At 43.1% G+C, this 24,519-nt stretch overlaps 1 protein-coding gene and 2 long non-coding RNA genes across 6 annotated transcripts in view; 1 reads left to right on the top strand and 2 right to left on the bottom strand.

The window, feature by feature from the left end:
• LOC121031858 (uncharacterized) overlaps positions 1–10,201 on the bottom strand; it is a 42,218-nt gene extending 32,017 nt beyond the window's left edge. The window contains exons 1-2 of one of the 3 annotated variants that reach the window (XR_005790938.1): positions 9,883–10,201; positions 6,668–6,758 (exon numbers count right to left, since the gene is read on the bottom strand). This is a non-coding gene — a long non-coding RNA (uncharacterized LOC121031858). Of the gene's footprint in view, positions 1–6,667; positions 6,759–9,116; positions 9,216–9,720; positions 9,797–9,882 lie in introns of those variants that run through there. The other 2 variants (XR_005790939.1, XR_005790937.1) reach the window with 2 other exon arrangements.
• Positions 9,426–13,280, top strand: LOC121031859 (uncharacterized). The gene is made up of 3 exons (XR_005790940.1): positions 9,426–9,530; positions 12,026–12,100; positions 13,178–13,280. It is a non-coding gene; the product is annotated as an uncharacterized LOC121031859 (long non-coding RNA).
• Positions 13,125–15,993, bottom strand: SIX6 (SIX homeobox 6). Of its 2 annotated transcripts, XM_040477316.1 has the most exons (3): positions 14,967–15,993; positions 13,965–14,149; positions 13,734–13,844 (listed from the first exon to the last, which is right to left on the bottom strand). In XM_040477316.1, the coding sequence occupies exons 1-3, from the start codon at positions 15,536–15,538 to the stop codon at positions 13,801–13,803; spliced, it is 801 nt and encodes a 266-aa protein (XP_040333250.1). In that variant the 5' UTR covers positions 15,539–15,993; the 3' UTR covers positions 13,734–13,800. The 2 variants fall into 2 exon arrangements, with proteins under 2 accessions (XP_040333251.1, XP_040333250.1); XM_040477317.1 differs by lacking the exon at positions 13,965–14,149 and having other exon boundaries at positions 13,125–13,844; positions 14,967–15,987.
• Between the last annotated feature and the right edge of the window lie 8,526 nt (positions 15,994–24,519).

The following is a 24,519-nucleotide window of genomic DNA, read 5'->3' as shown; positions in this document are numbered from 1 at the left end:
GAGACATATTAAAGTTTATCTTGCCAGTTTTGACCCATCATTCCAGTTTAGTGGGATCATCTTGAATTTTGTTTCTATCATCCATATTAATTATTATTTTTAGTTATAATTCTGTACCTTTAAAAAACATGACGCTTTTTTTAACCTTCATCTAAGTCCAGAATAAAAATGTTGACTTAAGATGGTGACTTGTAAGGGCACCTGGGTGGCTCAGTCAGTTAAGCCTCCAACTCTTGGTTTCAGCTCAGGTCATGATCTCGCAGTTTCATGAGTTCAAGCCCCACATCAGGCTCTGTGCTGGCAACACGGAGCCTGCTTGGGATTCTCTTTCTCCCTCTCTATCTGCCCCTCCCCTACCCATGCTGTCTTTCTCTCAAAAATAAATAAACCTTAAAAAATTGTTTTAAAATAAATTATAAATAAATAAATAAATAAATAAATAAATAAATAAATAAGGTAACTTGTGGCACTGCACTGTGGTCTTCTCTGCAGCTAGAGAACTAATGGCTCAATTTACGGTTTCTAAAATCTACCCTTTTTCCTCTTTCTGAGCTAAGGAGATTATCTTCCCATTCCAGGATTCTGGCACTTCTCCCATTGTCCATTGATTCTCGAAGATTTCTGGACTCAGACACTACCTCAATACTTTCTTTCCAGGTCCAAGAATATAATTCATTGGGGCACCTTACTGGCTCAGTTGGTACAGCATGCAACTCTTGATCTCTGGATTGAAAGTTCAAGTCTCACATGGGGTGTAGAGATTACTTAAAAAAAAATAGTAAAATCTTAAAAAATATAATGTAATTCATTAAGGTTTAAAAATCTGAAGTTGTTTAATGTGGCTAAGTTTTCCTTTCTGATCTCTACCTATCAGATAGTCATTTACCAATAATTAAACTGTCAAAAGATTAAGAGATTTTTATTGTGAGTGGAAAGAGGCAAATGCCTTGCACACATTATGTACTCAATATATGCTGAATGAATGAATGGGTTTCTGGCCAGTTTGCTAATCTGTAACAGTGATACCATTGGGGTGTTGAAAGTAAAAATACTTCCTCATGAGAAAAAGTGCTTCTTCGTGAGAGAGAATAACTAATAAATTACTAGTTCAGATGCTATAAATCAATCAAAAACCAATGTTAACTAACTAGAATTTAAATAAAAATTTAAAAAGAAGAAAAAAACCCAAGCTGCTTCCTTTAGCTAATAGGAATACTATTTTAGCTGATTATAAATTAGTATCTAAGTAGAAAATGCGTCAAAAGACCTGACTTCTAACTTTTAAACTAGTAGAACGAGGTTAGGACTTTTTTTTTTTTTTTGGTCTGTAAACCTATGTAATTTTATTGCTTTTTTTTTTTAACATCATAGTGGTTTATATAACTTCATTTAGGTCACAAAATCTTTCAAGATTTGAGAGTTCATAATTGAAAACAAAATAAAAGTATGCTTGGAAGAAAAGACTGGAGATGACTAGACAAAATCTCTAAGGTCACTTTCTTTCTTTTTATTTTTTTTTTCAATATATGAAGGTTATTGTCAAATTGGTTTCCATATAACACCCAGTGCTCATTCCAAAAGGTGCCCTCCTCAATGCCCATCACCCACCCTCCCCTCCCTCCCACCCCCCCATCAACCCTCAGTTTGTTCTCAGTTTTTAAGAGTCTCTTATGCTTTGGCTCTCTTCCACTCTAACCTCTTTTTTTTTCCCTTCCCCTCCCCCATGGGTTTCTGTTAAGTTTCTCAGGATCCACATAAGAGTGAAACCATATGGTATCTGTCTTTCTCTGTATGACTTATTTCACTTAGCATAACACTCTCCAGTTCCATCCATGTTGCTACAAAGGGCCATATTTCATTCTTTCTCATTGCCACGTAGTACTCCATTGTGTATATAAGCCATAATTTTTTTATCCATTCATCAGTTGATGGACATTTAGGCTCTTTCCATAATTTGGCCATTGTTGAAAGTGCTGCTATAAACATTGGGGTACAAGTGCCCCTATGCATCAGTACTCCTGTATCCCTTGGGTAAACTCCTAGCAGTGCTATTGCTGGGTCACAGGGTAGGTCTATTTTTAATTTTTTGAGGAACCTCCACACTGTTTTCCAGAGTGGCTGTACCAGTTTGCATTCCCACCAACAGTGCAAGAGGGTTCCCATTTCTCCACATCCTCTCCAGCATCTGTAGTCTCCTGATTTGTTCATTTTGGCCGCTCTGACTGGCGTGAGGTGACATCTGAGTGTGGTTTTGGTTTGTATTTCCCTGATGAGGAGTGACGTTGAGCATCTTTTCATGTGCCTGTTGGCCATCCGGATGTCTTCTTTAGAGAAGTGTCTATTCATGTTTTCTGCCCATTTCTTCACTGGGTTATTTGTTTTTCGGGTGTGGAGTTTGGTGACATCTTTGTAGATACTGGATACTAGCCTCTAAGGTCACTTTCAATGTAACATTTTACATCTTTTTAAAATCAGCCTTATTGAGGTATAATTTACATACAACAAAATTCACCGATCTGAAAGTGTAAATTTCAGTAAGTTCTAAGAGGACCTTTTTCTTTTTAACTGGAAAGAAAAACACTAATTAGTAGATGGAGAATTCTGATTTCTGTTATCCTTTTAAAAAAAATATGAAACAATATTATTTGAATCCTTTGAATTTAGCTTCAACATTAATGTCACTATCATTACCAGGGTTATTTACTCCATTTTTTGAGATCTCTAACAGAATTTTCCAGACCACATCATTTTCATTTCTATACAAATTATTTGAGCTATTTCACTTTTTAAACAAGACCATTGTGCTATCACTACATGCACATTACATTAGGAAGGTAGGTTTTTGCTTTCGTCTTCTAGGTTGCTAATCTCTACAACAAAATATTTTTATTTAGTTATTATTATTCACTTAGTTTTAACTTAACTTTTGAATTGGCAATGATTCACATGGTTAAGCAAATTAAAATATACAAAGTGTACAGTGAAAAGCCTCTCTTCCACCTCTGTCCCCATCTGCTCAGTTGCTCCTCCAGACTTGAACTTGAAACTACTGTTTATAGTTTCTTGTGTATTATTCCAGGGTTTATGTATTCAGATATAAGTAAATATAAACTTATAGGTCTCATTTCCCACATTTTGAAGAACTTGTACCTTTAACATTCACCATCTTCCCTAGCAATCAGTGGGCCATTCCTTCTTTTATTTTTCTTTTAGGAAAAAAAAAGGCCATTTTTATAGAACTTGAGATTATTCACACTAAAGTTTCCTAAAATTAAACATAAAGATTCTAGGTATCCTTTAGTTATTTTCATTCATCCATTTGATTCATTCATTCTGCAAAAATCTATTGATTTGTTTGCTGTGTCAAAGATCCTGCACTCAGTTCTTAGAGGATTACAAAGATTATGGATCTTGCCCTGGAAGAACATGTAGTATAGTAATAGATATAAGACATGAAGCTAAATTAACTATGATAGATGCATAAAATGGCACAGCAGTTCAAAGAAAGGAGAGATTAGTTAAATCCTATGGATCAAGGAAGACCCTCCCATTTTCCTGGGAGGAAAATGACCTTTGAGCTGAGCCATGAAACTTGGATCTAGGTACCTATGGAGATGGGATGATGAAAAACGAAAACATTCTATGATAGATCTCAGCAGTCTTGTTTGGAGAGTGACAGAAACTCAAAGTAGCTTAAAAAAGAAAGAAAAAGTAGGAGGGTACTATATTCACTCCTGTAACCAAAACCAGAATAGACAAGACTGGAGCTACCTTTAGTGTCAATAGCATACAAAGACTTTATCAGCATTAGCCTTTTCTGTCTCTCCTTCCTCCATTCTGCCTCTTCTCCTAACAGGCTCCTTCTTGTAACAGGTGACATGATTGTCAATAACTTTGGCATCATATTCTTAACTGCTTTCAACCAAGAGTAAAGAGAGAGTCACTTCTCTGCTTCCAACTCAGAAATTTTGGAAAGACTGGCCCAGTTTGCTGATTATACTCTGCTGTGAATTGGGAAGGTAGGTACTATGTTTGCCAGCCCCGCTGGAAACATCAAATTGGGAAGAGCAGTTCCTAAGAGTGATGCTATCAGAAGGTAGGAAGGAGTGCAGGGGAGGCACAAAGCATGGAGGTCTACTTACCCCTGCAGAATGAACAAAAGCAAGGCAGCAAATTGCAGGCCACGATGTGAATATGGTGAGAAGCTCAGAAGTGAGGCATTTGTTGTGCAAAATTTAGGAGGTACTCTCAGATGCCACCCCTAAACCTGTAGAACTCTGAGGGGGTACGGTGGGGGAGGGGGGGAGAGGGAGGAAAGTGGGGGGGGAGAGGGAGAGGGGGGGGGGGGGGGAGAGAGAGAGAGAGAGAGAGAGAGAGAAGGACCTCCTTAGGCATCTTGCTTGCTTCAACATAATTTTGGCCCTGTTTAGAAGGAAGGAATGCTCAACACTGTTGAAGATCAACAGGCTGAGTAGTTGAGGACCCAGTAGAGTGACCTTTGAGGGGACAGTTATGATGGAATAATGCCAGTAAAAGCCAGATTGCAAGAAGTTAAGAAGTATCTAGTGAAGAAATGGAGGCAAAGAACGTAGACTACTCTTTCCTCTCTTACAAAGTTTGGTGGTAGAATGAATGATAGAGAAGGAATTGCAATTTAAGGGGAAAGCTGGAGGCCCAACAAGTTTATTTTACTTTACTCTATTTTTAATATTGGTTCTATTTGACCCAAGAAGCAGTCATCTACTTCCATGGAATGACTTGAAGGATTCCCGGCTCTCTTCCAACCAAAAATAATTTTGTACTAGCTTACTAGTGATGTCTGAATTGTTACCATTAGTGATTTGGGTTTATTGAATTAAAGGATTATCTCCTAGCAGTTAGTAAGTACCCTCCTAGGCCCCCATCTGTAGGTAATTCATTAAGCTTTTAGCAGCTATTTGTATGTCAATGTGAATTGGCTTATCTGATTTTTTGGTAACAACTGAGAATAGATTTTGATCAAGGGACGGTAGAGAGCACTGAGGGTTTCTGACAGTTTGGGATGTGACACCTGTAAGGAGGCAAAGTGAAAAATCCTCAAAAGGAAAGGTGGTGTTCTAAGGGATAACCTGTCTATCTTACAGTCCTACCCGAGGCCAGCTCTATATTTGTAATCTGAAACTCACTTTCCCTCTATCAATGAAACACCTTTAAAAACAGCTTTTGAGTAAAACTTTGTAAAAACTTTCTGGGGAAATACATATTGTCCTGGATAAAAGAAAACCTGGAGTCAGAAAGCCTGTTCTGAAAGACAGGAAGGAAGGTAGGTAGGAAGGTAGGAAGGTAGGAAGGTAGGAAGGAAGGAAGGAAGGAAGGAAGGAAGGAAGGAAGGAAGGAGAAAAGAAAGGAAAGAAAAAAGAAACAGAAAAAGAAATACTTGGCCTGTGCAGAAGCAGAATTACCTGGAAGCAAGCGACACCAAGGTTGCAAGATACCTTACTTGCACAGACCTCTTCTCAAAGGCCCTGGGAGGGATCCTAGCAATATGCTCACATGATCATGCATTTTTGGAAACTTTGCAAAATAGGTAATTTAACTATAATAGACCACTGTCTCTGTGCACTTCTATTTTCCCTTTGTCACTTCCCCTAGTGCTGGGCACCACTGGAGTAATCAGTCATTTTTCTATCCGGTAGCTAAAGTGAACTTGAGTTGGGGATACAGTTTGGGTTTAGTGGTACATATTTTTACGGTTTGTTGTCATTTCTGTGTATTGTTAGGCTATTGCTAGCTCTTTTGGTGCAGGGATGTCTTGTAGGAATATTCCTACTTCTGTTGTGCTGATTTATGTGTCACAACACGAATATGTAAGGCCTTTGATTACAAACTGATTAATGAGTGTTGTCAATGCAAAGGTTACTTAAGATGGGTCACCGTTCAAGGAAACTGAAAATGTCCTCACATCTTATGTTCACATACGAAAGAAACTTCCTAGAGGCTTTCCCAAATTTGATACCAATCTAAAAAATTACATATGGCATTGCCAATAATGAGCTATGAAACTGAAACTTTTCTAAAATCTGAATAATAAAAATATTAAAAACCAACCCATACTAAAGACTAAATTATCTTTCAAGACTGTACTGTAAAATTATTGTCATATATAGAAGCAATCAAAGAACACATAGGAGAAAAAAGTAGGGAAAAAACTATTCTAGAGGGATATGTGACAATTAATAAAATGATTTTGTTATTTGGATTTTGTAATGTGTGTTGTATTTGCTCAGTTTAAAAATTTTATAGTTGTTGTGATTTCTTACGTCCAATTTTGTACTCATAATTTTATATCCTTTACCTTATAGGGCATCCTCCCCTCCAAATTATTTAAACTTCAAGGCCTACAAACTCTGGATTCTTCCCTGGTCCTGTGGCTGAGCAAGTAATGTGAGCCCCGTTTTCTTATCTGGAAGGTAGAAACCATACCTGCTGACTTCCCTCACAGGATTCTTGTGAGGAAGTGAGACGGTGCAGCTGAAGGGACTTCATTATTAGCTATGAAGAGCCACATAAATATAAGTAAAGCAGGATAAATATAAGTAAAGCAGGGTCACTGCTTCTTCCTCAAAAAAAAAAAAAAATAGACCTTGCACTTTCCCTAAAAGGTTATCTTTTCAGTGATTATACTTACATTTGAGGTTATCCTGAATTGCAGGATAGGCTAAAATCCCTTTGGAGAACTTCATATATAATGACGAGCAGCGCCAACCCTAGTTAAAAGCCTAAGAAAGAGTGATGTTGTATTAGCACAAGTTCACCCATTATCAAGGTTGGGAAACCAACATACTGGGTCTTCCCTGCTAGGGGTGGTGAGCAGAGCTGCTTCTAAAAACAGCATTTAGCATTCAAATTCAATAATATTCCAAATGTGTAGATGACATCTATTAAAACACAATTTTTAAGGGGAGTTGTACAGCTTATTTCCATGGCCTAGCATTTAACCAGGAAAAATGGTTAAAGGGAAGTTCCATTCACTGAATACCTATTATATGTGAGGGTCTGGTCTAGGTGCTTTATCGCAAACATTCACGACGTCCCTGGATATTATCAACTGCATATTGTAGAAGCAAAAGTGAAGGCTCAAAGAGTTGAGTGACTTGCCCAAATCCACAGTGATTAGCAAGGTCTCTTTGATCCCACCATTTTAGGCATCAGTCTATTGCTACATGCTATTTACAGTATAGTTTTCCTTTTCCTATTTGCTTGTCTGTTTTAAATTGATGAATCCAGCTCATAGCATCACATTTGCCCGCAAAAATTATTTTGTAGATCAGATGTCTAGTGTATATGCATACGCCTTTAGTTCAAATGCATACTTTATCATGAATTTATGGAAAGTCAGTATATCCAATGCAATAGAATCTGCCTTAAATGGTACTTAATTTGAATGGACAAATCTTTAATAGGAATTTTAAATATCTGAAAATGTTTGAAATGCATAATAAACTAGTTGCCACCAACCAGACTGTTCATGTATCAAATTAATATGCACAGTCTAAACTTAGATATTTGATTTCATGCTAAACAACTCAGGGCTATTCTCTTCAGTCTGAAAAACATATCGTAAATCAACATTCTGAGGTTGCAGACTGAGAGTGCCAGGCTAAAATGACTTTCCAAGAGGCAGCTGTATCTATACTTTATCAGAACTCAAGATTACACACAGTTCACTTCCTTCTGTCCATTAAAATTTAAAATTCAGATGAGTTTAGCAACCAGTGGATTTTCACAGGGCTTTTGTGATTTAAGATTGTAATGAAAATTCTGTTTTTCACCCCTTAGCCTAAGCATGGAGGTGGAATACCAATCCAAGATCTTAAAATTGGACACTTTGAATTTGTTATTTTGTGTGTTTATGTTTTAATTTGTAGGTCAAGACTAAAGTGGGGGTGGGGGAAGGAGAGAGACAAAGAAAGTTATTTTGTAAGAAGAAACCTTTTTCATAACAGACAAAAATATTAGGAATTATATTTTATAGGGTTCAGAGGGTATAATAAATAGAATTTTCTAAACCTAAGGAGATGACTCTTACCTTACTGTTTGGGAAAAATGTGTGTGTGAGAAGTTAATTTTCATGTTATGAACTCCAAGCCACAGGGTTCTAAAAACACCATACACTTAGAGGGGGTATCATCCCAGAGAACCTGACAAGTAGGTAAGAGCTTGTAACCTGAAGTATTTAAGTGAACTCTGGGTCCAGGTTCTATTTGCCATTTTCGCTGTTCAAATAAACTCAGAACTAGCAGCGCTCCTCCACTAATTCGGGACAGGTTTTAACGAAGATCCATTAATTATTTCAGTTTAAAAATATTTATTGAGCACCTACTGCTAGGCCAGCCCTGGGAATATAAAGATGAATAAAATTCAATCCCTGCCCTTAAAGAGCTTACACTCTAGCGGGAGGTTGGGGGGGGGGATTCAAACATATAGACAAATGCACAAATCTATCACAGCAGTTAAAATTAGATAAGGTACTGTGAGACCGCTAAAGAGGAAGTAGAGAAGTCTCTGTGGGGAGCCCGCTGAATCAAGAAAGACTCCTGGGAAGTGGGATCGGCTTCCAGGATCGAACGGTTAGCCGTCGAGGTGTCGGGGGCTGTTAGGTCGGCAGAGGAAGTGGAAACCGCGCGAGCAGAGGCACACAGCGTGAAACTTGCTGTGCTTGCTGTGCTCTGGGGTGGCCCTCACACCGCTTTGTCTTCGAACCAGGAGAAAAGGAGGGGTGTGGGGAGGAAACCAGTTCGATCCCTGACGCTGGGGTAGGTCTAAAGAGGTTTGGGAATATAAATCCTAGCAGATAGAGAGCTGCCCGGCATGATTCTGGGGAGATTTGTAGGAGCCGAAATGGGAGCGGCCAAGTTTCTGAAAGACCGGGGCTCCGGTGGCAGCGGGGGCCTGCGGGAGTTTGTGCCGCTGCGGGCATTTGGCCTTCAGGACGCTCTGCTGTGGGTCCCCAACCCCGACGGCTGACCCGCGGATCTTCGGGGCTCGCAAAGCCCTCTCGAGGCCTCAGAGCCTGCAGATCCCACTCCCTGAGTATGGAGCCTCTCTGCGCTCCGGTCACCGCTTGGGCAACTCACGCGGCTCCGCCGAGAGCCCGCGGTGACAACTGCCGTTCCCTGGTCCGGGGACACCAGCACGCTTACCGCTGCCGGTCGCGGGCGACCCTGCCCGCGCAGCCTCCTCACACGCAAGGCGGACGCGCGCCGCAGCAACCCGCGCAGGCCCAGACCCGCGGCGCATCGCCTTGCACGAGGCTGGCGAACCGCCGTAGCGCCGTCAGAGGCTCGAGGGCGAGCGTGCGCCTTAGTTGCTGCTGTGGCGCGCGTTTGTTTATCGCCTCACCTGGGTTTTTAACCCTTCGCCCCCCCCCCCCCCGCCCCTTGATTTTGAGAGGTTTCTCTCCTCGAGCTGTTTTGGGTCAGGCAGTCTAACAACAGGAGTGGCTCCCGGGCCTACACGTCTCAGAGCTCCCAGGGCGCTGGACAGAAAAGGTGGGTGTGTGGAGTTGTCACCTCACGGAGGCGCGATTCGAACCCTGGCGGAGGGAATCACCTTCCCGATACTGGGGACGCACTATGGAATTCTCCCGGGGAAAAAAGTTCGTGCCGACCTCCTCTCTCAGGGCTGCCTTCCCTAGGGGACCCACGCACCCGCCGCCCCTGCCGCCATTTCCCAGCAGACCTCCAGGGCGCCTCCCGGCCGCGGCCTTCCTGCCGGCCGCTCCGGGCCCCCGCGCGGGGTGGGACGCGCCTCGGCGCCCGGGCCAGTGTGCGAACAATGACCCCTTCTCCCCTCACCGCCGCCTCTTCCCCGACACCGCCCCCCTCGCACCCCCAGGCAAACCTATTAGCCATTCAGGCCGACAAAACCCCGCGGCCCCGCGCATTGTCCCGCGGAGCTCCCGGCCACCGTCATTAGCCCTGATTACGCTGAGCCGCCTGACAGCCCTGCGGGCCGCTCGGCAGACCCCCCCCATTCACTGCCGCCCCCGGGCCCCGCCTCACAATAGGAGCGGAAATCGTCCGCGCTCCCGCGTCCCGGCTGAATAGAGCGAAAAAGCTGCTTCTCTTCTCCTCCCGCCCCGTTCACGTTCTCTTTGGATACAATATTTTTTTCCTTTTTGTTAAAATTAGGGAGAGAGAACGGGGTCAAGGAAGATTTTGATTGAGCTCTTTGCCTGTCATTTGTTTAATGTAAACAAAGAGCAAGTCCTCCCCCACCCCAGCCTCTCATCCCCTCCCTCCCGGATTTTTATAAACAAACTGGAGGAGGGAAAGGGGGCGGTGCGGGGGGGGGGGGGGCGGTGGCGAGCGCGGCGGGTGGAAGAGGAGTGGGTCATTAAAGTGGAGGAGAGAGGAACTGCGGCATTTGGGGAGCGGGAGCCATCGCGCTTTTGGTGGAACTGGCGGGTGGTTGAAATATTTATAACCGATAAAGGGGCCTGAGTTGGTTAAATCCTCACATTGGTCAGATCCGTTGAATTGTTAGAATGCAGCTTCTTTCCACTCTGCTGGAGTAATTGCTTTTTGGGAAATTGTAACAGGAAATAAATTTCATGAGAAGACAGAAAGGAAGCCCATCAAATGGAGATTTCTCCAAATTCGGAAACTTTCAGCATTGCTACTACCTGGAATTAAACACAAACAAACAAACAAACAACCTTTCTAGACTAGGATAAAACTGATATGGGGGGGAAAATCTTAGAAAAAGAGAATTTTTACGATACCTGCCCATGGGAATTTTTGGACCAATTAACATAAATATCTGTGTCATGATTTGGAACAATTTCCAACACAAGATTATCAAAGAATTGGCTACTCACAAGAGCAGTTAAGTGCCACCAGGTTTCAGATAAACGTTTTAAAAATATTTAAAGTAATGTGTCACCCCTTAAGATTCTAACATGAAATTAGATAAATGAACCTACAGATTGGTGAAACAGAATAGCTACTTTATAACGTAATCCTTAGGCAACATGTTACTTCAAGCAAATTAGGTGTACTTTAAAGGCTTTCACCCAAGCAGGAAAAAAAGCCCTCCATAACTGTTTGGTTTTCTCTTTTTTGTCAAGCTGTAAATGTTATTTAAAAATTATTTGTAAAGAGAAAGCTTAGCTCTTATCAGTGTTACCCTTTTTTTTCTTGAGAATGCAGAATGGACATTTTCTTCTGCTTTTAGGCATCATTTGAACTGGTTGAGTAGGATGGGATTCTTAGAATCTCAAATGCCTCTACATCATTTACTAATTTGTCCTTTCCCTTCCTTCTTGTACCTGGAAACATCAGTTTAAGAGAGAAAATTTGCTATTTTCTCCAAATGCTGGTCTGGGCAGCTCCTTTGTTAGCGTCTGGAGGGTCTGGGGAACAAGAATGGAAGTCTCTTGATCTTTCATTGAAGCGCAATACTCCTTTGCAGATTCAGGACTACAGTGAAACAAGGCAAGCACCTACAGGGCAAAATTTAAAACAGCACTCATTCCTAGATGCCTTGCACTTGCTGTGCTTGCTTGACCTTGAGAGTGAATGCCTCCTTAAATTTTGTACTCTAGGTGCTTCCATTGCCTCATAGGAGTCCTGGCCTTGCTCCTTGGCATTCAAGGAACTAGGTGGGGAGGGAGGGCATTCTAGGAAACAAGAGTCTTCAGGAAGCTCTACCATCGTAGCCTTTCTGGACCCACAGAAGGGCATTTGCTTGCCTTACCGAAGAACTCCATCTTGATCACAAAGATATCCCCACTCCTTCCATCTAGAGCTCTTGTGCAAGAGAGTTTTGGTTGTTAACAATTCTCTGGATAAGGGCCCCAGTATACAATGACAACAATTTATAAAACCCAAATGAGGCCAAATTTGGTTAAGTGATTTAGAAACCAAAAATCAACCCTTTTTCATGTCTTTGGTTTCTCTCATATATCTTGTCATATGACTGCTTTTTGTCTTCCATGGCTTCACTTATTTTATCTTATTTGTTTGTTTATTTATTTATTTAGGTTTGGACATTGGCACTTCTACCTAAATAAGTTAGTAAGCTTCTGAACCAGAGGATATCTGCTAAGGACAGAGAGGTAAATTGAAAAGAGTCCTGTGTGTGTGTGTGTGTCAGGAGGAGCTCAAGGAGAGAAGTTCAGCTTAAGTGATTTAAAGATCAGTGTCAAATTTTATAATATGCAACCCATTTCACTAGGAAAAAAAGCTTAAGAGACTCTGGATAACATTTACTTTTTTAGTGCAAGGACATTGTTTAGTTTTCTTTTTTTGGTATGTGTGTGTGCCTGCACAAGTTGAATCCTAAGAATATTTGATAGTTTTAATCGAGGCCATTGCAGGACAAGGAAGCTCTAGATGACTTATTTCATGTTTGATACAGAGATCAGATTTTTAAAATGCCATCCTCTGCAGCCTCTATTTCACCTCAATATGTGACATAACATCCTTTCCTTCATCTAAGTATCCTTTTTGTGGTAAATAATGTTTGATAAAAACCTTCTGCAGCAAGATGTTCATTTAGTTATTAAAACTTCTCCTATCTTTTGTCTTATTTTAATATGAGTTTAATTCTAAATGTAGTATATATCCACTTTAGCATGATGGGGGGGGTGCCTATTTTGTATGGGAGAGGGCCTAAAAGGAGATGGAAAACCTTTCTAATTGCAGAGCCTGTGTCAGAATAGTCTTGCATTTTTATAAAATAGGACTCACGACTGAGTCCCAGAGTTTGGCTTCTTAAATTATTCCTGAAAGCCACTAACATTTCATAAAAGTGAGTGTCAGGTGGACAAGCCATAGTAAACTGTGCTTGGGGATGTGTGGAGTTGCCTTATAGGGGATGCTCATGTTGCCAACTTCTGGGTTTAAATATATGCTACATATGCACATGTACATATATACATACAAACGTACAATTTGTTGGGCAGGTGGTTATGAATCTACCATGGGCCATTTAAAAAATATACCAGGAGACATCAGAGAAAGCAAAAGGTATAGAGAAGACTCTCCGGAGACTATTTGCACAAGGGCCCCCCTGCTTACCTGGTGAAATGTTTTGTTTTGTTTTGTTTTGTTTTGTTTAAGAATCTGAGAGCAGCTCACTTAATTAAGAAAGGTTGCTCACCAGGTTTTTATTGTTTGGCTTCTTCACACAGAACCCATCTGTTCGAAACCCTGCGCCTTTAGAAACAGCAAGTTCCCAAGATACAGAGAAACCTACCACGGTACTCTCTTAAATAAGTAAATAAACAGCATATATATGTTTTGTTTTGTTTTTTTAAACTTCAAAGCAAAAGTTATACATATATAACAGCGTCCTTTCGACGTGAAATACCCACGGGAGATTCAGGACAGGCGCTCAGCGTGCAGTTCGGGTTCCGGAGGCATCTCTGCAGTAAAATTCTTGGGAAAAAGCAAAGCAAGGAGAACGTGGCGCTGGGTTGAGCCTCACCGCGGGCCCCTTTGATAGCGGCCGGAGGGCGCCAGTGGAGCCAGGCCGGCCGCCGGGCGGAAACGCGCAACCGGAGCCCGCGGGTCCCTGGCCACCTGGTTTCGGAAGCGCTGGGTTTGCGTGGTCTCTCATCCTCCCTTCCTATTTCATTTTGTGTTGTTTTAATAGTGGATTCTGTTTCCGAGTGTGCTGGATGGGCAGCTCAGATGTCGCACTCGCTGTCGCTGGACGTGATGGAGATGGCCGAAGTGGCGGCCTTGCTGGATAGGCTGGCGGCCGGGCTGGCTGCGGCGCCCAGCGCCTCGGGCGTGCCCTCTTCCTCAGCCCTTAGAGCCCGCCCGGAGCCCTGCGACATGACCTGCTGCTGGAGTCTATGGGAAGGAAAGGGACACCAGTCACAGCGCGTAACATAGCCTCCCCTTGCGCCCCCCTGCCCCCCCTCCCCCACTTTGCTTCCCTTAAGCCCAGAGGCTAGCGGATCTCCCACAGACCCCGGCAGTTAAAGTAGGAAAAGTGAGGCAACGGAAGCCAGGAAGGATTCCACAGCTGGCCGCCTCTCCAAGTAGCCCAGCAGTTGTCCCATCCTTCTTCTGAATCCTTTCTGGGATCCCCATCTGAGATGCTGGGCTCACAGGTTCGTTCGCGGTTGTTGGCCGCCTTTGTGAGATTTACAATACTGTCAAGATAAATGAAGTGTGGGTGACAAAGGCATATCGGGCTCCGGGATAGGGAACCCATTTCCCATCGTGCGTCTCCTCCAGGCGCACGCTCCTGTCAGTGCCCTACAGTAAGCCGGTCGGACCACAGCTAAAGGCAAAAAGGGCTGTCTGAGGATTGCATGGAGCATTTGGTCCTGGGAGATGAGGCTGGGTTCTTGGACAAAATGTTTGTATAATTTAGAGCCACACGCTGAGGAAGCGACAAACCTCAACTGACTATAGTTTGCTATTTTGAGGCAGAGTTGTCCACGCAGAAAGAGAACTCATCTTTCATCCAGAAGTCTATCGAAAATTATTTTCAAAGCATTAGAGAATGCATCTGGGCTTTTAAAACGACAACACTGACCTGCCACATTGCTAATAAGTCAGGCTTTGCTTAATAGGAGCCTGGGCCCAGGCTGACAAGAATTAGCTTTGGGCCTTGGGGGTCCCTAAATGTTGCTGGAATTTTAATGTTTACACATTTTAATGTTTAATCTTTCCTCTTTTCAATGCAGCCTTGGTTTTATGACTGGAACCAGCGGCTGGGGCGACCCCCTAAGTTCCAAGAATGAGGGAGAGAATGGAGAACCAAGAGCCCGGAAGGAACTCCCCCCGCCCCCCGCCCCCCTTACCCGCCCAGGATCCCAGAACGCAGTGGGCTCATAACTGAAGACAGACTGAGCTCTCAACTCCTTCGGATCCAAGTCGCTGGGCCCTGGGAAAGGGCCCCTGGGGCGCCTTCGCCCGACCCACCAGGGTGAGCGCAAGGAGCGTAGGCCTCTAGGTACCGACCTGTTCTTGGCTGCAGCCGCCCGGTCCCTTTGTCGGCGGTTTTTGAACCAGTTGCCCACCTGCGTAGGGGTCAGTCCGGTTGCCTGGGCGAGCTCACGCTTTTTGCTGGGGTTAGGGTATGGGTCCTGCAGATACCATTCCCGTAGCAGATGCCTCGTGCGCTCCTTGAAGCAGTGTGTCTTCTGTTCGCCGTCCCAAATGGTGCGCGGCAGCGGGAACTTCTTCCTCACGCGGTACTTGTCCACCGGCCCCAGGGGCCGTCCACGCAGCTTCTCAGCCTCCTGGTAATGCGCTTCGAGCCACAGCGCCTGCAGCTTGGCGTGCGACTCCTTGGTGAACTTGTGGTTTTCCAGGATATGATAGAGCTCGCGGTAGTTGCCGCCGTGAAAGGCCACGATGGCTCGCGCGCGCAGCACCGATTCATTCTTGTTGAGGGCCTCACAGGCCGCAGGGGCCACGGGCAGCGACCAGAGGAAGCGACCCAGGCGCTCTACGTCGCCGCTCTCCTCCAGAGTCTCGCATACCCCGGCCACTTGCTGGGGACTGAAATTCAAGATGGGCAACTGGAACATCGAGGCAGCGCCGACTGCAGCGGGGGCGCGGAGAGCGGAACCGGACACGCAGCAGATGTCGGCGGGCCTGGCGGGGTGCGCCAGGCTCTACTCGGTGAAGCGGCTTAGGGCAGCCGGGACGCACGACCCGGGCAGCGCGGCGGCGCAACGGCTGGGAGCGAGCGAGCAGGAGGGATTGGAGGAGGTGCCGGCCCCGCCGCCCGGGTTCGGCTCGGCTCCGTTAGGGCACGCAGGCCGGCGAACTGGCGCCGCTACTGGAATGGGCGGATTGGCGGCGCGGGCGCCATGGAGACCCCCTGTCAGTCACTGGCTCTCTCTGCCAATCAAGACTGCGACCAGCGCGCCCGGGTCATTTCAGCACCTCCCCGCTCTCGACAGCGCCCGCCGTTTACCCGTGGACTTTTCTTCAGTATTTTGCAGAATCTGGAGGAGGAAAACACTGGAGAGTGGCTGGGAGAAAGAGGAAGGCAAGAACAGCAGCCTTTCAATACCCTCATCCAGCCTTGTTCCTCCACCCCCGCCCCCCACCCTTGCCAAAAGAGGCAGTGGTGCTACAGGAATCCACTTTGGAGTGATGCGCTGCCTGGGTCAAGAGGTCTCCAGAGGACAATGAGGACTGGGCCAAATCGAAATCCTCCAAGAATTCGCCAAGTTTAATTGTAATGAAACAGAAAACTTTGGGGGGAGCGCACGAATGGGGAGGGAGGGAAGTAGATCACCCCATTTCCCCCCAGCATCCATCCCCGCGTGCATTTTCCCCTTTTCCAGCTGCAAAGCAGCCGAGCGGGAAGCGAATCTGAAGCAGAAGGAACGGGACCAGGGATCTGTTAAGAGGTCAGTTTGGGCTATCCCCACCATCTTCAAAAGCCTCCTGAAATCATTTTAAATAGGAGCTAGAACAACTGTCACACCTGATAACACAGGTGTTGACCATGAAGTCAAACACTCAAGAAAGGGAGTTGCACCTCCCCAAAAGTTTATACTTTTCAGCAGTAACCCCCCGCCCCAGTTTAATGGACTTCAACAAATGTGCAGCCTAGCCACATCTAGAGTGAGAAGTCACGGGTAGGTCAGGACAGCAACTTAAAAGCTTATTTCAAAGATCTTTTTTAAAAATATTGATTTGCTCTTCTTGCAGGCTGATTTTGCCCTACCCTGTGTTAGAACGTTTAACTCGAGCTGAGCTGGGAATAGAAACTGTAACCTTGGCCTTTTTGCCCCAGAGGAATTCAGTACAAGTAGAGAAAGGGGAATCACAGAAATGGGGGTGGTGGTGGAGCAGAAAACCCTTTCTAAGCTGCTGAGCACTGACCCCTCCTGCAGAAAGGAAGGGCCTTCTAGGCAGCTCTGCCTTAGGGCCAGCAGATTGAATTGGCAACTTTTATTGATTCCCAATTGACATCCACATCATACCATTTACTGAGGTCTCTGTCAAAAGAAATCATGATCTCACCTGGGCCTTTGATAGGGGCTTGTTTAGTGTGAAGAAAATAATTGGGAGAGGGGAGTCCTTCGAAAATGCCTGGAAAACTATCGTTGGGTCCATCCCTAAAGGAATCAGATGGGAATATTCACCTCCGAACTGGACTGGACCCGGCTGTCTTTTCTTTAGTATCAAGTACAATTTGTATGCGGCTTGTACAGCTCTGGTAAATCAGAAGGCAGATAGATAGCACAGATGGTTGGAGGTGTCAGGTCAGATTATGCTACGCCTGAGTGCAGGGCAAAGCTCGTTCTGACGGAAAACCCTGATATTATTTTCACAGATCTTCACAGTTCACTCGAAAAAAATAGCCTAGGTTGGGGGGGGGAGGAGGAAGCCCTGCAACCATTTACATCATTTCTGTGAGATTGCTAGCCGCCTCGATGCAGAGGCTTTCTTTCCTAAGAGTTCATTTTCTTGAAATGCGACAGGGCAGGGGCAAAATACAGAGGGCGGTGAGTATAATGTCAAAGCACAAATCTTCCCTAGCTTGGGGCGATTTCCAAATTCGCAGAAGAAACAACTTTTAGTGGAAACATCGAACACAAGTGCCCAAAATACGCAGTATAGAAACCCCGGGCCTTGGGGATCGGGCAAGGGTGAAGCGGAACCCAGGAAGGCGGTGGTTCCCGGCACTTCTGGCCAGGGAAGGAAAGAATCGCCTCGCTCCAGTTTGCGGAAGTTTCTTATTTTTCCCTCTCGGGGTTTCTCCCCTGCCGGCTCCCCTTAGCAGAATGGCTTCACGCTCACCTTCCACGCGGAAGAAGCCGAAAGTCTGGGACACCCTACAGCCCCGAACCCAGAGAGGACCCCAACACCTGCACTTAGCCGCTGGAGGTGAGAAGTTGCCGGTACCCCCAGGGGACCTCGCCTCCCCCGCCCTTTTGCTGAACAGTTTGAAAACTGCGAATTCGGGGGGAAACTGGCTTCTTATCCTTAGTTTTCCTGAGCAAGTTGTGTTAATTTTCCAAGTCTACCTTCCCTCTCCAGGAAATGGGAATATCCCGTTTCTTGGACAACGGTTCTGCAAATATTGGGGGAGAGGGCGCGTTGGCTTCCGTGCGTTTGGGGCTCTCAGGCAACCGGGACCAAAATCTTAGGTTGGCTGCGCTGGAGCGGAGGGAAAAGGGCGCCGGCCAGGGGTTGCAAAGTCCCAGTTCCTCCAAGACTCCCTGTCTGGACGCTAGGCGTTCGGGGTATGAGAAGTGTCTAGAGGCCGGAGTCTACTGTCAGAAGATCCTATCTTTTCCATCCCAGGGGATTTGGTTTAATTTTATTAACTCAAACGAATAAACTACCTCTGGGAAAGTTGGTATCACGTATACATTCATCACAAACAGAAGAAATACATACGCCCCCACACACCCCAATCCCTGATAATGAAAAAAGCTCCGCCGGGTTCCTTAAAAATAATCCCGTTGTGGACAAGGCGGTGACCCCCCCCCCCCTTAAAGCGCCAGGTGAAAGTTGTACCTTAGGGTTGACTGCTTAATTTTACGGAAAGATAGATTTTTACCAGTTTTGAAACTTTGCACCAACCATCCGGGCAACCGCCTGCTTGCCATCCCCAACTTTATTTTTCTTTTGCATTTGACCAGGAAACCTAGAAAGCTCAGCGGCCGCCCCTGGCGTCGGGCCTATCTGGGCAGATTTGCAACTTTCTGTGGTTGGTTTGCATCTAGTAGATTTGGGAGGCCTTGGGCAGATGCTAGGTTCTCCCTGGGAATCCAAAGATTCTATTCCGCTTTCTGAAGACTCAGTTTTACTTCACAAGGGAAAAATATGGAGAAAAAAGCTTGTAGAAGACAATGCCCCTGGGCAGATTCTGTGTTTAATTATTCAGTGCGGCAGCAGCAGAGCAAAGTACTCACCCCGCACCACCCCCGGAGGTTGTGAGGTTCATACCAGAGATCTTCAGAGTTCCGTCTGGGATTTCTTGTGCTCATGGATCTCACCCCTCGTTTTGCTCTTTCTGATTTTCCTCTAGAGTAGAGACACACGTGGAGCCCCCGTTACACCTTGCTGAATGGTTTGCCAGCTGAGAGCGCTGCTTAGAGGTCAATACAGTCTTATCTCTTGTTTTGTTTTGTCTGTTGTCCTGTTTTATCTTTGACTTTTTCCTAAATCAAACACATGTAAAATTAGTGGTATATTTTCGTTTTCTTTCCTACATAATTTCACATAGTCAGGGATTTGAAGAATGTAGTCATTGAGGCATCTGAATTCCTTGATAAAGACATTTGTGCTGCATGTGAGAGTCATAGACTGAAAGACAATGAGGTCCTAGCCTTTTGTGTAAGTTCATTTTGACTTTTGGGGGAGAGATCTTGGTTTCCCTTTCCTTGACCTCAAAGCTGTGTGTTGCTGGTGGGTGAGAATAACATAAAAAAGGATCTGGGAAATTTATCCATGGTTTATTTTTAAGATCTAGAAAGTTTAAAAAAGCATTTTACTGTCTTTGAATTTACAGTATTAAATTCACTTTCAAACATTTATTCATATATTTAGTATTGTGATTTTCAGATGATACCATATGCATAATATAGAAATGTTTGTTTCTTTATTTGGTTGTCTAAATCTTTAGATTTTAGAATTAATTCAATATCCTACTTTTAAAGTGCTTACTGTCCTAATAAGATCCCAAGGTAGATTGTGCTATTTCATGCATTCTTCCCCTGCCAGTATGCACCTTGTAACAAAGAACAGAGATGCCTCTTTATTGTGTATTCTTGAGAACAAACACCATTTAAGAAATATTTTGTAGATTTCCTGGCACTGTGAGATTGACTGGCAAAAATTGTTACAATTCAATAATTTAAGAGATTGAAGTATATTTGTTGTTATTTGCAAAATTATTCACCAATTATTTTTTAAATGACGTAAAATTGCATATGTTGTCAAGTGGAGGGAATTTGTATAAGTTTAAATGTGGGAAAATGTACCATTTGAAAGTGGTTATTAATTAGCAGTAATGTGTTTTTTAAAAAATGTTAGGCTGACTATACAACTCTGTTTCGACTTCTAGTTTGTGGTTAATCCTAGGCATTTGTATTTAAACCAAAGAGTATATTTCAAGGCCTATTTCTTGTTTAAACTATGCTCTTAAATTCACTTTTCTCTTTCTTCTGCTTCTGTGGCATAAGTCTAAATCTGCATGGGACTAACTATACCACAGCATAGCTTGCTTAAGACTATATATCAATGGGCTCTTGTATGAAAGATTAATGCTTTAAAATGTATCCCGCATGTCACTAATAAACACTTTATTATCAGTAATGAAAATTAGTTGAATGAGTGAAAGAACGATTAATTCATACTTCTCTACTGGAACTTTATTTTTTTCCACCAGCAAATTATTTTTGGCCATTTTCAAATCCCAGATCTAACACATACATAGAAACTTTAAAATTTAATGAAGTGAAAGAATGCAAGTTTGTTTATGCCCTTTGGGATGAGCCAAACATTATTCATGTAAATTGTATGTGTGGCACATACATGTATTGATTACATGTATTATATGAGTAAATAATCATTTTCTTCTAATACTGTAAAATCAAATAGAGGTATTAGCCTCTAATAAAAACCAAATTCTCCTAGTAATCCAGTTGGTTAGCAGAAAATAGTTTTAAAATACATATATACATACATAAAAATATTGTGTTGTAAAAATACATTTACATGGCATCTTACCTTTCAAAACAGCAAATCTCAACAAAGAGCAATATTACTCCCCCTTTCAGGGGACATTTAGCAATGCCTGAAGATATTTTTGGTTGTCACAACTGGCATCTAATGCCAGTGGAGGCCAGAGACCTACTAAACATCTTACGATGAACAGAACATTCCCCCACAACAAGACGTCAATAGTGCCACTGTTGGGAAACCCTGCTTCAAAGGGTCTCAAAATAATCAACAAGGCACAGACATATAAAGCCTGCGAAAATTCTGTTTATTCTGGAGTTGAAGCACTTTCAAAGGAATCAGTGCCCTTTTAATTTTACCTTAGGCCTAGTCCACACCATTGAAATCTGTTCCTAAGAGCCTACTGTAATTTTATTTCTTCTTAAAATTTACTGTAAATAATACTTATGGTGACTGAATACTTCTACACTTAGAAATGTCTCTGGGAAAGGTGGAGTTTTCCTTCTATCATGTTGGAATTTATATTGTTTAATTGATGGGACAGGCAACAATTGTTGAAAAGTTACTGCTCAACCCTTCTCTATTTTACAAATGAATAAACTATGAAGATCAAAGAGGTTAAACGGTTGCCCATATTACAGAGCTATTAGTGGCAGAAGTAGGTCTAAAACACAGATTCAAACCTCTGTCCATTATATACCTTGCTTTCCTTACCCATGGAAGATGGTATAATTCCAGATGAGTTTGAGCACAGAGGATCTGAACTGCTCTCTGTAAAGTCTTATGCTACTTCCTGTTGCTGTGACTTGTCAGAGGTTGGTGCACTCTAGTTCATGGATCTCAGAGAGATTTAAACCATTCTGGGTCTTGTCAATTGTTATACCCTTGCAGGCCCTAAAAAGGCCCTGAATCTCAAATGTGACTCGAGGACTTCTTTGAGGGGGTGGAAATGTTGGCGTCAGGGTTAACTGAAGACCTTTCTCTGAGTCATCACGCTGTATACTACAGGAAAATGGGACTAAATCCAGCCTCTTGGGGAGGAGAGATTTGAGTTGAGGTGCTATAAGGCTTGGTTTAAGTAAAAAAAAAAAAAAATCTGAACTCTTTTGTCAGGTTTTTCAAAAGAATAACAGTGATGCTCACTAGCATTTCTATAATTAACAAGCTGTCAACATTTCTATTACAATCACAGAAGTCTATTACAGACCACAGAATTGTGATAAATGTTTCTTTAGGTCTGAAACGTTAGCCTTCATCTTCTTTTCAGCCTAAGGGCAATTTTTGAAACCAATTTTGTTTCAATCATTTTGGATCAGTTGTGTGGTAATTTTGGAAGTGCAGATGCTCTAGGCCCACCTATTGAAATAAAGATTTTTAAATGGAAACACAGAGAGGAGTCTGCTTAAGCCCCAGTGGGGACCAGCTGCAAAGCTCTGGTAGGAAATTACATAGACAGACAGTGGGAATAGATTTAGAAAAAAATCTAGGGACAGAGAAATGTGTGCATGTTTCCTCTAACAGCAGGTTTTCTTTTCTTTTTTTTTTTTCTCAGATATTTCACAAACTATGGAATTTTAATTCTCCTCTTTTTCTGTTTTGTATTCTGTTATTACTTTCTCTATTATTCCTGGGTTTTGGTGAAATTAGTGTAAGATAATTTGTCATTACAGCTATTAAAATCGAGGCTGAACTGACTTTTTGGAATATTAATATTTAATTTTTACCCTTCATTTAGGTAAATTTTCTTCCTACCTCCTCTCATCTGCTTTGTGCTTATTACCTACTTTTTATCCTTGTCTGTCCTTTTTGTGGACTCTGAAAGTTCATATTTTCCAATGATTGTAGTTCTTTCTTTTTTTTTTTAATTTTTTTTTCAACGTTTATTTATTTTTGGGACAGAGAGAGACAGAGCATGAACGGGGGAGAGGCAGAGAGAGAGGGAGACACAGAATTGGAAACAGGCTCCAGGCTCTGAGCCATCAGCCCAGAGCTTGATGCGGGGCTCGAACTCACAGACCGCGAGATCGTGACCTGGCTGAAGTCGGACGCTTAACCGACTGCGCCACCCAGGCGCCCCTATCGTAATAATTTGTATTTATTTTCTCTTTTTTTTCCGACTGTTCTGACTCTATGACTCCTTCCTTCTGCTTCCCATTCTCCATTGCCAAATACCTCCTCACTAAACTAAGCCTTGTTAAAGTTGTGAGAGACAAAGTGCTCACTCCTGAAAGTAGAATGGGAATGGGAGTGGTTCTCAGAGAAGGGGGGATACTGTGACTACAATGATGTTTCAGGGAAGCGATGCTTCTCAAGCTAAAATTTGTGGAAGCAGATAAAATAGTAGAAACAGCAAGGACTCTAAATAATTTAAGTTTATAGCATTGGACTAACCCCATGATTTTAGGCCCCACTTTCCTTATTGGATTATGCCTGACTATTCCTTGCATAGTGCCTGGCTTATAGTAAATTCATAACAAGTATTAGTTCCCCTCTTGTGGAAAACCATCCACATAATCTTCTAGCTCAACCCTCTATATTTAGTGATGGCTCACTTTCCATCTTGTCCTTGGTCTCATAACCCCTTGGTATTCTGCTTAGGTTTCTTGAAACTTTCCAAGCAATAAATTATTTTGAAGTAGTCCTTCCTGTTCTGTGGATTACTGTTGTCCCAATAAGTTAGTCTAAAGAAGTCAGTAAATAGTTTACACGAAATTCCCCAAATGCTTACTGTATTGGTTTTCGGTACTGCTGTAACAAAAAGCCACAAACTTGGTGGCTTTAAACAACAGAAATGTATTCTCTCACAGTTCTGGAGGCCACAAGTCTGAGTGAAGGTGCAATGCTACTTCCAGAGGCTCTAGGGAAGAATGAGTTTCTTGTGTCTTCCATCTTCTGATAGCTTGCTGGCACTTCTCTCTTTGTAGCTGCATTTCACCAATCTTTGCCTCCTTCTTCACACCACATCCTCTCTTCTCTCCATTCCTTTTCTCCCCCCAACTTAAAAAAAATCCAGTGTAGGTAACATACAGTTATATTAGTTTCAAGTGTATAATACAGTGATAAAACAATTCTATACGTTACTCAGTGCTCATCCTGATAAATGTACTCTTTCTTTTTAATTTTTAAAAAATACTTATTTTTGAAAAAGAGACAGAATGTGAACAGGGGAGGGGCAGAGAGAGAGGGAGACATAGAATCAGAAGTAGGCTCCAGGCTCTCAGTTGTCAGCACAGAGCCTGACGAGGGGCTCAAATTCACCAACTGTAAGATCATGACCTGAGTCAAGGTCGGTCACTTAACTGACTGAGACACCCAGGTACCCCAATGATAAATGCACTCTTATTCCCCTTTACCTATTTCACCCTTCCCCCCACCTACCTCCCCTCTGGCAACCGTTAGTTTGTTCTCTATAGTTAAGAGTGTGTTTTTTGGTTTGTCTTTTCTTCTTTATTTGTTTCTTAAATTCCACATATGAGTGAAATCATATGGTATTTGTCTTTCTCTGACTGACTTATCTCAGTTATAATACTCTCTAGCTCCATTCATGTTGTTGCAAATGGCAAAATTTCATTCTTTTTTATGGCCGAATAATATTCCATTGTATACATATACCACATCTTCTTTATCCATTCATCTATCAATGGACACGGGCTGCTTCCATAATTTGGCTGTTGTAAATAACACTACATCCTCCTCTCCTCTCTTGCTCTTGCTCTCAGTCTCTGTGAAAACTCTTTCTACTTGTATTTTATAAATGCATGTGATTGCCTTTAGGGCCTACCTGTTTAATCCAGGATAAACTCCTCAAGATCCCTAACTTCCTCATATCTTTTGCCATATAAGGTGATAGTCACAG

The sequence above is a fragment of the Herpailurus yagouaroundi genome, unplaced genomic scaffold (genome assembly GCF_014898765.1).
Source record: "Herpailurus yagouaroundi ecotype Mexico unplaced genomic scaffold, PumYag 141, whole genome shotgun sequence".
Lineage (NCBI taxonomy): Eukaryota > Metazoa > Chordata > Mammalia > Carnivora > Felidae > Herpailurus > Herpailurus yagouaroundi.
The sequence above is the reverse complement of the archived record's forward strand: the minus strand, read 5'-3'. Positions and strand labels throughout refer to the sequence as shown.